Below are 11,830 nucleotides of genomic sequence, written 5' to 3'. Positions count from 1 at the left end.
ATAATATTATTTCTTATATATTTCTTATATCTTATATTATATCTTATATATTATCTTATATTTGACATCACAATAAGTGAGCATTTATCGTGTTAAATCACGATTCAGGATTTTTAATTAACACAAGAATTAGCAATTTCCCGTGCGGTCGGCGTGAGTTTCTAGCGAAAGTAAATTCTTAATTCACATTCTTAAGGAACGAATAGCCGCGTATATGAGCGGAAATTCGAGTCGACATTCCAGCCTAAGCCGGTAATTTATTCCAACCACCCACGCGCTTGTCTTATGCGCGTGCCACCGTGTAAATACGGTCGAGAGGTAGTAGAAATAACTGAAAAGAGCTGTGGGTACCGTCGGGAAAAGAGAAGGTGGGAAAGAAATTGGCGATAATGTCCGTGTGGGACAAAGAGATAAAAGTGAAGCATGTTTCTACTTTCTCCTGAAAACGTGCAGAGGATACTAGCATACCGTAACAGAGATGCCTTTTCAGCAAAGATAATAACCGTGAGTAATGTAATCAAGTCTACTTTAGACGATTTTTAATTTGCTTCAGGATAAAATTCTATTTAGAAATTTATGTATTGTGTAAAAAGGAAAGCATTTTAAGACTCAGAAAATGCATATATACACAGTATATCTTGACATTTATAAAATATAAATTAAAACACACAATTATATTAGTTCCATAATGATAGTAAAATGATAAATTTTCGAGAGATGGTTATACCAAATATAATCCGTAATCATAATAAATAAACAAATTTGTCATAAAAAGCTTGAGTAAGATTTAATAAAATTTTCCAAGTCTTTATCCTAAAAGTACGTGTCGTTTTGTGCATGCTCCGTTCGGGAGTATCTAAACTATGCAGGAATTTCAATCCGAATTTGAATAGAAAAATGTGAGGAGGGATATCTGAAAAAGAAAGGGGATACGATCGAAATGCGAAGGAGATATAAACGGGGGACAAGAGAGCCTCCACGTGTCCGATAAATCGGAGATTACCGATCGCTTTTCGCGGCGAGGACACGTGGGTGTCGGGATAAATTCCGGCCTTAATCGTGATATCACCATTGACAGAATTAATAATTTCTCAAATGGAAGCGCGCTTGCGAAGGATATCTGTAAACTCGCCTACGCGGACACGAATTACATGACGACGATAAATTACACTACGTGGATATACGGGTGCGTAATGTGGCATGGATATTCGAACGCCATCGTTTCCATGCTGAAGATACAATAGCGGGTAAGGAAATTGTGGTATTAAAAGTATTCCATTACTCTGCACAATAGATATTGCTTTCATCGTATATAGGATGTTTCCTTGGATTTGCGTTGTAGCTCATTTTTCGATAAATTTACCATTGGGGTTACTTGAGTTACCTGAATGTCCATTTTTATCAACGCAGATTAACTTTAACCTCGATTTAATTTTTACATAATTCTTAAAATTAGAGAAATACAAAAAATAAATTCGACCGAGGTTAAAGTTAGTGTATCTCGTGTACTGTTAACATATCTGTCAGGTATCACACAGGACCACTTTTTGTTTGAACATTCGAAGAATAAAGTCTTAAATGATCATTCTTATTTCGTTTACCAGATAAGCTCTCCATTACCATCTATGGTATTCTTTGAGTTTTCGTATCAGTTGACGTTTTCGAGACTGAGTTGTTACAGCCCAGTGCTACACCTCCTGTAGGAGGGCCAGATCACCTGTCGTCTTTTGTTTCTGTATTTCTCATCGAGGTTGGTTACTCGATGTTTCACACTGAGAGACTCATTTTGTTGAGTGAAACAAAATAATTTGATTGAGTCATTTTGTTGATTGAACATGTAATTTGGTTGTAAAACGGAAAATATTGTTGCTGAAAAGAAGTTAAATGTTGCAACAACAAACTATTTTGTTTCCGTGAGTTATTTATCTGAACACAATTTTATGATTGAGATAACAAATTTGTCCTTCGCATCACGTCCTAAATAATTGTGCTTGTTGAGTGAACTAAATCGTTTAGTTGAATATTAGTGGCATACAGTTAACGGTGTCACCACTTGACAGCTAAGCAGGCTTTAAGCCTAATACACGAGGAAGAAGAAGAAGACTCTTGTCTTTTAGCCATGTGCTCAATGCCAACCTCATCTAGAAATGAAGAAGATCACTTGTCTTCTTTATTTCTGTTTCTGTATTGCTTACCTGGGTGAGTTACTCGATGTTCTATACAGTTATCGATGTCACCACTTGACAACGAAACAGAAGATTGAAGGTGGAATGTGAAAGGTTGGTTTCATTTCCGAAGATCATTAGTCCATACATCACTTTCCTTTTGACACCTTTTTTTATGTTGTTGGAGTGTCAAATCTTGCAAGCGCCCGAGCTTTTCAAATGCTGATTGAGAATTTTCGAGTTGCTGACTTGTGTGATTAGCTAGGTCGGTTTGAACCACCATATATGTATACTAAATAATAAAATTAATGTAACACAAATTCACACTAAAAGTTCACTCAACTTCACACTAAAAGTTCACTCAAATTCACACTAAAAGTTCACCCAACTTCATAAAATAATATTTCTTCAGCTTTGAATGGAATCTTCCTTTTCAAGAAAGGACGTGTTACTCAATTACTTAAGTTTATATATGTAATAGTAGCTATAGAAGTTTACGTATTTATAGTAATAGATAGTAGTTACTGATTATATATTTATTATAGAAAAACGGTTGCATGACCACAAATTTATGTCAGCCCGATCTGTCGTAAACTGTAATATCCATCTCCCATTTCTCTGTCCAAAATATACTTTAATTACACAATTCAATAATGAAAACGATAATATCAGTGATGTAATTTGTAAGAGATGCAAATCAACGACGACTGTAACGGTCTGCTTTAAACAATTAATTAATATCCTAACGCCAGTGAGCTGCCTTAAACAATCACAATATGGTATGATCTAACTACAAATTGGACGAATAATTCAATCGCGTAACAATATTTGTAAAATATCTTGTATAAATATACATCTTGTATAAATGTTACTTTTAACAATGCAATTATCCATACACTTTTCGACGGCAAATAAATAAGTGGATGGCGAGTCTGTTTACATGAAAAACATGTGCGTATTATCGTGTAATGCAGACATGACCCATTCGTACGCGGTCTTTGTCAGGGCGTCACAGAAAGATTGCAATTATTAAATTACAAATCGCCGCGTTCATCGCGCATAATGCGCTCGCGCCTCCATCCCGTATTAATTAAACAAATTGGTAGCACACCGCGTGTTTTCTGTGTTCTTCCACCGCTTTTGCATGCGAGCTCGTTTCTATTATACCCGCTCAATTGTCACAATAAACTAACCAGACATGACGTCAACGCAGTCGCAAGTGTTCAGTTCGAGTGTTTACGCAACTGTGGGAAGTACGATATTTGCAACAACATTATTCATGCACCATGGCACTGCAAGCAACTAAGTTGCATCATATAATATACAAGCAGTTTTTATAAAAAATGTTAGTAAAATATATATATATAAATAGCAGGCATCGGGTCTCCTCGAGAAATGTTGCTATCTCATTTCAGTGTGCATCCGACTTACTCGTACGCAGCGGTGCACCGCTGTTAGATATATAATGTAAATGTGATATATATGTAGAAATATAGAACATTTTTTCAAGAAACTAAAACTCGCTGTCTCATATGAGAAGCCTACCATGTAATAGAGGACTTTTCCTCATTATCCCTCCTTGTTCGAAAATATGGCGCAGGAGTTTTGTGCTGCTTGGAAATCCGAGTTCAAATTTCAATGGATACTTATTTATTTCAAAAAATTTTTGTGCACTACGACATGCTTAATTCCTGTAAGTTAGTTCATCTAAGTTTCTTTTTCGAATCTGATTTACTGTTATTAATTGTCACTAAATATTTTTTGTAGATCTTTTGCTGTAACGAGTTCAAATTGTCCCCTCTGATAGGGTCGAGAGAACCCCTAGACCCCAGAAGTAACCCCAAGACCTCACACGGAGGCAATTAGCCTTGAGAATGAAATCTTGAGATAAGAATAAATTCTTTAAATGTAAAAATAATTTTACGCGTATTCGATTAATTTTCAAGGTTTTTCACTGGCGATATAACATTTCCAATTTTGGTAAATAGAATATATTTAATTAAAGCAACGAAGCATAGCATTTCCTATGTTTCGTTGCCACAAGCAATAGGATTCACTTGAAAAGGACCAGTATTACTGGCCGAAACGTTGTGTTAATGTAATTTAAAATAAAGTTGCCAGCCTTGGTCGAACTATATTCTATTTATTTCAAGATAGTCACTTTCACGTGTGTGTCTCACGAACCATTTTTCTGTTTACTCTGTAAGTAATCTTATATTACAAGATACAGAGTAAACCAAATCTTATTATATAAGACTAGCATGCCCCGCGGCCTCACCCGCGGTCTCACGTATCTGGCTCTCACATGCTTGATAAAAAGAACCCCTTGCCATTGGTTTCGGAGATCATCGCGGACAAACACGACAAACTTTCTCTCTTTATAAATAGTAGAGATTAATAATAAGTGCCAATGAGCCACAAAATGAACGGAACTCGGTTCTCACAATACAGGAAAAAGAATTTCTCTTTAATATAAAACGTTTCGACCCTTCTTCGGGTCTTCCTCAGTAAGACTCGTGAATAAAATTTAACAAATCACTATATGGTTACAGCATCATCTACGTTAGATGAGTCCGCGGCGACGATATTGGAACGACTGTGACAGTTTTATATTAAAGAGAAATTCTTTTTCCTGTATTGTGAGAACCGAGTTCCGTTCATTTTGTGGCTCACATTGGCACTTCTCCTTCCTACATATTTCTCTTCTGAGAGCCTTCACAACCTTGGAATGTTAATAATAAGATTACTATTCACGAGACACGGTAGTGTCTCGCGCCAAGTATAAGCTAGCTAGAACCGCCCGCGCGAGACCGACCGTGTAGTTTACGCGAGTACGCGAGTTGATAGACCCACAGATTTTCGGATCTCAACAACGGCCGATCCAGCAAACTTCTGATCGCAACACCTCCACTCGTAGAGCACGTAGGAGAGACATTAATCGATTAAGATCAATGGATAGCTTGGGTCCAATTTGCATAATAAAAGTGTTTTTATTTTTCTCCTACGTGCTCTATGAGTGGAGGTAATGCGACGCCAAACATAGGACTTCTGATTTTCCCGATTTCTCATTACTTTAAGAAACGTCGTCGTCGTCAACCAAGAAGTGGTGGGGGTAATGCACTTTTTGATTTATTGACGTAACGTGGCGCTCGCGTTACAAGCGCGATCAATAGTGGTACAAAGTGAACGTGCAGCGATCGATTGTGACTGTGAATTATGATATACATACAGGGCGAGGAGAAAATACCGGGACCCCGAAATATTTCAAAAAATATAATTTTTGTAACGCTTATACATAGCAATATCAGTGTGTCCTTGAACAGCGTTGTCAAAAGTAGTGATATCAACAAATTGTGCCAAATATAACAATGGATATTTATACAAACTAATTATTTTATTAGTTTTTTATATAAAATGTTATATTTTTTTTACACAACGTGGCGCTTTCAATCGTCACTGGTGCTGCGAAATCTGATGTAACGTGCACTGAAAGACTTGTTTTGTTAAATGAAACAAGATTTAGTTGACTCAACTGAATTTCTTGTTTGGATATTGTGATTGTCGCGAAAGAACCGAAATCTCGGCCCGTAACGGGGTACCTTATCATATATGCCGGGCTATCGTGATCTCACTTACGAGTTCGGCGGCCATTTAGTGGCGGAATACCGTACTTTGAGATGGACGAATTTGTTATCTTGACCATAAAATTTCGTTCAAATAAACAACTCATGGAAACAAAATATTTAGTGGTTGTAACATTTAACTTCTTTTCAGTAACATATTGTTCGTTTTACACAACCAAATTACATGTTCAGTCAACAAAATCATTCAATCAAATTATTTCGTTTCATTCGACAAAATGGGTCTCTCAGTGTGGCGCTCGCAAGTATCTGTTAACGCGGCAAAAGACCACGTGAGTAGAATCGCAATCGATATGCGTATATGTATAAGCATTAATCTTTAGGGGAATGATAGAGGTTAAAGGATAAGCGTTACAAAAGATAAGTATTACGGCGACGACGACGACGACGATAACGACAATGGTGGTTGCGAGTGTGCCCTAGCAAGCGACGGAGGTTCGGACAACAGCAACGGAACCGAGGCCGAGTCGTTGCCCGAATCGTCGCAGAATGAAATTGCGATCGAGGAGATTTTACTCCGGTACCTCGAATATCACTGAGATTACCGGAACCGTCGTCATAGAGGTAGAATATTATGAAATATTTACTATCAAATTTGTACAAAAATATCACCTTAAAAAATAACCTTTTTAAAAAAGGTTTATTGTCTTTTTAAAAAAGATCCAAGAATTCAATCGAGAATTATATAATTTAATTAATTGAATATATTTTATTAGAAAAGAGAGAGAGAGAGAGAGTATCTTCTATACAAAAGTAACGATATCATTAAATTGCGGCAACTAAAATGGATATTTAGACAAACTATATAACTATACTTTACTATTTTTAAGTATAACTATACTTAAAATTATATATATACAGGGTGTCATTGAATATTGGGGACTTTTTTGGTGTGCAGGTAGAGCGGACTAGACCGAGTCGAAAAGTCCTGTACCATTTTGCAATTTTCGCAATAGATAACGAGTAATTAATTATTCAAAATTGTCGTCTTAGCCCGGCCCACCTCCCAATTCGAGCGTGACGGGGCTCCTGCGCATTTCTCCCGGCAAGTACGCGGATTTTTAAACGCGCGATATCCGGACAGATGGATGGTCGAGGACGACAGAGCATGGACGACAATTTTGAATAATTAATTACTTGTTATCTATTGCGAAAATTGCAAAATGGTACAACTCGGTCTAGTCCGCTCTATCTGCACACCAAAAAAGTCCCCAATATTCAATGACACCCTGTATCGTTTGGATATAATATTTTAAAATAATAAAGTATAGTTATATATATGTATATATAAAAGCATAAGATTTTACCGAAAGAAATAAAGAAGACAATGACGCTAATTCGACATTAAAAGATGGCCTTTTCTAATTTAATTGTTGAATACGTATCGGTCTTGACTCACGACATTATTGTTTATTAAAAAATTGCACTTATACTTGGAGTCTTTTTTTACCTCTTTTAAAAAGGTTAATTCTTAAGGTGATAATTACCAGCACGAATAGCGTCCATGGGGACGCTTGGATATGGAATGCTGTAGGGATATCCTTCTTTTCGTAGAGTCTTGGGTTTCCTTCGCGGTCTGTACTTGTAATCAGGGTGTTCCTTCATGTGTTGTGCGCGTAACCTTTTCGCTTGGTCGATAAACGGGCGTTTCTCGTCTTCCGTCAGGAGCTTCCATTCGGCACCTGTAACAATTTTTATACCTCTTTATACCTTTTATACATGATTAATAATAATAAGACTGCGAGTGTATATACATGTCGCGATCAAAATACACGCGTATCATTTAATATGTGGATATGCAATGTTGAATTAAAATTTTGTAATAGAAAATATTGTTAAATTCTTTTACAGTCATATATTTATGTTTCAGTTAAGCAGATAATACAATCGCTCTGCGAATGTAGTCCTGAATCTTTATATTCGAAAATTAACCGATTAGATAATTTATTCAATTTTTCTACGATTTTCTTATCGCAATTACATCCGGTATGCCTAATTAGTGTTTAACACATGCTTGATAGTTCTTAATATTCAAGAAATTAATTCTAGAAATTTGATTAAAAAATATTAAAGAAGAGACTGTTTATGACGATACGTTGAATGCCGAAATACTTGACTTTGTATTATTTTATTAAATGTGTATCAGCTGAGGAGAGAATGAAGTTATCATTCATCATAAGAGAAGCGGACGAGAAAATTTAAGCATTTTGATATGATATAAATAAACTTTAAACTAACGCATATTAATGCTATAACGATATTAACAACGTTACGATGTTACATATCGGTAGTCCATGTGTAAAATTATTATTTTAATTATCGTACATTGCCTTTTTGGTACACGGTTTACGTTTCACACGCTGCTGCGATTTACGTTCAAACGCTTTTAGGATTTCACGAGGTGGGGCCTCATTGAACGGCGGGATGGTAGGGATAAATCGCGAATCGTTTTTAACCCCTTCGCCGTTCTCCGCGTTTCCCTCCACTATGCCAACGGGCCGATTGTTTTGCACAGAATTAATTACCACTTGTTGTCGGCCGCCGAGGCGCGCACAAAGCGCGAAGCCCCGGTTCTGGCATTCTGGAAACGGAACCCGCTGGTAGCGAGGTGCGACACCGACCCCGACGCCGAGGCTGATGCAACGAGCGGGTACAATGCGCCCGGGATTTGCACTGCGACGCTGCCAACAATGGCCGCCACAGCGAGACGTCGGTGTCGCGACGCTGCGAAGCTTGCAGCTATTTACTGGAGATTGATTTCGCGGAGAAACTCGGTAGCGAGGATCGTCGTATAGAAAAAGATCGAATGCGGAAGCTGGAGTATCTGGTTCGGGTCTATTTAAATTTACGCACTTTCAATTTTATTAAACTCTAGAATACTTAGAATAAGTTTATAGTCCTTTTAACGACAAAGCTTATTCAGAAATGATCGAAGACAAGAATCGAAGGAGTGCCGATGTTAATTATCTTGGAAATAAGAATACGCGAAGGGACTTTGTTTTTATTGTCGTCAAACAAGATGGCTCAATTCGAGGTTTTAATCCGGGATTTGTTCAAGATAAACCGGTCACGAAGTCGTCAAGAGCGGCTGTTTCGTGCTCTCCAAGTTTCGCGCGAAGACTTTAATATCTTCCGAGCCTTTCCTGTCCTTTTATGTAGCTTGGTCAGGATTACCGGACACGAGGGAGAGTGAAAAAGTTACCGGAAGAAAGGAGAGAAAGCAAAGTAATATTCCGAACGACCGACAGGAGTTTTATTCAGGCGGGATAAAAATTCTCGATAGGAAATGGGGGTAGAGAAAGGAAGATGGAAAAGAGCTGACGAAACTTAAACAAAAATTTTTTCAAGAGACTCGAATAATGTGGTAAAAATTTAATTAGAGGCCAAACTTAGAAGTTACCTGCGATTCTAAAATATTATCGAATCGGTATTGCTTTCAGAAAATTGTGCGACTAAAATATCGGGGGAAAAAAAAGAAAGGAATAGAGGAGAGAAGAGGCGGAAGCAATAGAAACTGATAAGAGCGCAAGGTGCCAAGGATTCACAGCGAACCCCACAAATCCCTTGCTCCTCCCGTTGTTGTTACTGCCTGCTAACAACGGAGCACGTCGACTGTTGAACAATACGGATACGTGGTGGCGCACAATGAACCCCGAAGAAAGGTATCGACAAACGCTGGATGAGAATCCGACGTTCGTGTCTTTCGAGACAATAGCCGACTGATAGCGCAGCCCCCGTGCCGGGATCGAAACTACTACTACTACTAAACTACTATTCTTAATCAATAAAATCTCTCGATACGTATATTCTCCCCCGAATCCCTCAGATATTCGGTGTTTCTTTACTTTACTTAGATGTCATTAGTGTTGATCAATTAAAATACGTGAGTTTGCTGTAACGACTTTTTGTCATATTATTCAGAGTATTTTCGTTCGCCCGTTTAATTTAAAGGTAATCTTTTAAAAAAAAATAGAGAAAAGTAGTAAAAACAGGAATCCGTTATTTGAGAAATGGCGGCCCAAATTGACCATTCACGGACCGCGTGGATTTGCTTTCGGAATCAAAAAGTCGAGGCGACTTCCGGTCGCGCGAAGGGGGTAGCTCTACTCGCTATTTATATTATGGTTTATCCAATCGATACACGTTTTCCCGTTTGAAAGGCAGGTGGCACGGTCGAACAAGAGAGGAGAGGGGGCGGGAATAGGCGGCAGGGGTATTCGACGTATTTGTTTAGAACAAAGGCTTCCCGGTACTGATGGTATTAGTAAGTTGGTATTCGCGGGCAATACTCCTTCATCTTCTCTTTCCTTCTTTCTGATGCCGACGACTACGACGACGACGACGACGACGATGACGACGCGAACGACGACGGGGACGAGGAGCAAGCTTAAAGTACAATAGCGTCCGCTTTTCAGTCCTTTCCCCGCGGACAATGCAGTTTATTTAACATCGTTTAAAAGTACAAAGCCTGTTAATTAATGGACGACGGGGGCGGCGGGGAGGAGACAAGGAGCGGGAAGGAAGGAAAGGAAAGGGAACAGGACGGCGTGGCCGTGACGTCGCCCTCGTTTCTGTGACATGACCAATGCTGATAAACGATTCCGATAAAGAATGTCGATTAGCTTATCGATTATATTTGGAATACCTATTATGTTTTTTCCTGATCTCGAAGAATTGATTTTGGCGACCTTGTCGTAGTAACTTTTTAGTAGTTTACCCGAACTATCTGGCGTTAACATATTTCGCGTTGATTTTTGGAAGAAAAAGAATCGCGATTCGAAGTGTTGGCAACGGAAGACGGTGAGACGAAGGGGGTGGGGGGGGGGGGAGGGTGGCGATGCAGCTATTGCACCGCGGATCGATCGGCCTCTCCCTTCCAACCCTTCCCGGACTTGTCCCCGACGATGAAACGTGGAAATTGGAAAACGTTTCCTGCATTTCCTATTGGCGCGGGGGTTCGGCGACTTGGAGCTCCGAAATCGAACTTGCATCGTCAGGATTACGCGAGAAAATACGCGTTCGGTATTAAAAATATTTTGCTGAACAAAACATCATTTACAATAGGTAATATTTTTCGCAATCAATTTTCAGCATTAACCGATTAATTAATAAATGGGGCCAACTGTGGTCGAATGAAATTTGGAATTTTATTATTATACTGGCAATTTGAAGAAACTAATCGTTAAAATATTAGTTTGAGGTAGGCTTTGTGGGAGTTGGGACCGGAATCCTACTTCTGAAAAAACTGTAGGCTTGGTTTGGATGGGCGAGGGTTGAAAAAAATCAGCGAATGTGACAGATGTTCTTTAAACTCAAGTAAAGACTATTATCACCAGTGAGATATGATCAAAAGGAAATGCATGTGGTTCCGCGCGGGCCGGTTCAGGAAGGCTCTCAAGCGAGGGGGAAACCGCTGACAAAAATCTTATACACCAATGCCCACTAATGCCCAGTGGGCATTACTTTATTTTATCTTATTTTATCTTATTTTATCTTATTTTATCTTTATAATACCCCGGCAAGACTTAAAATTACGTGATACCATAGAGTGCGGTAACATGGAACAAGGGGGCAAGTTGGAACAAAACTTCCAATTTCATATTTATGCATTAAAACCGGCAACGTCTGCAAGAATTGAGCGCACATATGGGCTAAACCAAAACTAGCGTTGAACTCGAATGCTTTCTTGCAGACGTTGCCGGTTTTAATGCATAAATATGAAATTGGAAGTTTTGTTCCAACTTGCCCCCTTGTTCCATGTTACCCCACTCTACGGTAATAAAAATTTACGAATTAAAATTATATCGCGACTTAATAAAATTTAGATAAATAAAAATTATGCCACATCACGAAAATTGAAAATTAGAATTAAATGCTTTCTCCATTGTAATCCAAGATTTTATATTAAATTTTAAATCCAACGAAATTTTTATTAATTCCCGAATTTCTATTATGAATAATAATTTTAATTCCCGAAAAATTTTTATGTTATAATAAAATTAATTCAGAAATTGATATTTTGTC

At 38.2% G+C, this 11,830-nt stretch overlaps 1 protein-coding gene across 2 annotated transcripts in view; it reads right to left on the bottom strand.

Moving 5' to 3' along the window:
• Positions 1-11,830, bottom strand: part of LOC105567437 (transcription factor SOX-2) — a 53,445-nt gene that overhangs the window by 25,523 nt on the left and 16,092 nt on the right. For both annotated transcript variants that reach the window (XR_001009357.1, XM_012022309.1), the window contains exon 3: positions 7,294-7,488. Coding sequence is in view for 1 of the 2 variants with exons in the window: in XM_012022309.1 (XP_011877699.1) it covers positions 7,294-7,488 (195 nt within the window). In the remaining variant the exon portion in view is untranslated. The remainder of the gene's footprint in view (positions 1-7,293; positions 7,489-11,830) is intronic.

The sequence above is a fragment of the Vollenhovia emeryi genome, unplaced genomic scaffold (assembly GCF_000949405.1).
Source record: "Vollenhovia emeryi isolate VEMERY1.0 unplaced genomic scaffold, V.emery_V1.0 DF939137.1, whole genome shotgun sequence".
NCBI lineage: Eukaryota > Metazoa > Arthropoda > Insecta > Hymenoptera > Formicidae > Vollenhovia > Vollenhovia emeryi.
This window is presented reverse-complemented; position numbering and strand designations above follow the sequence as displayed.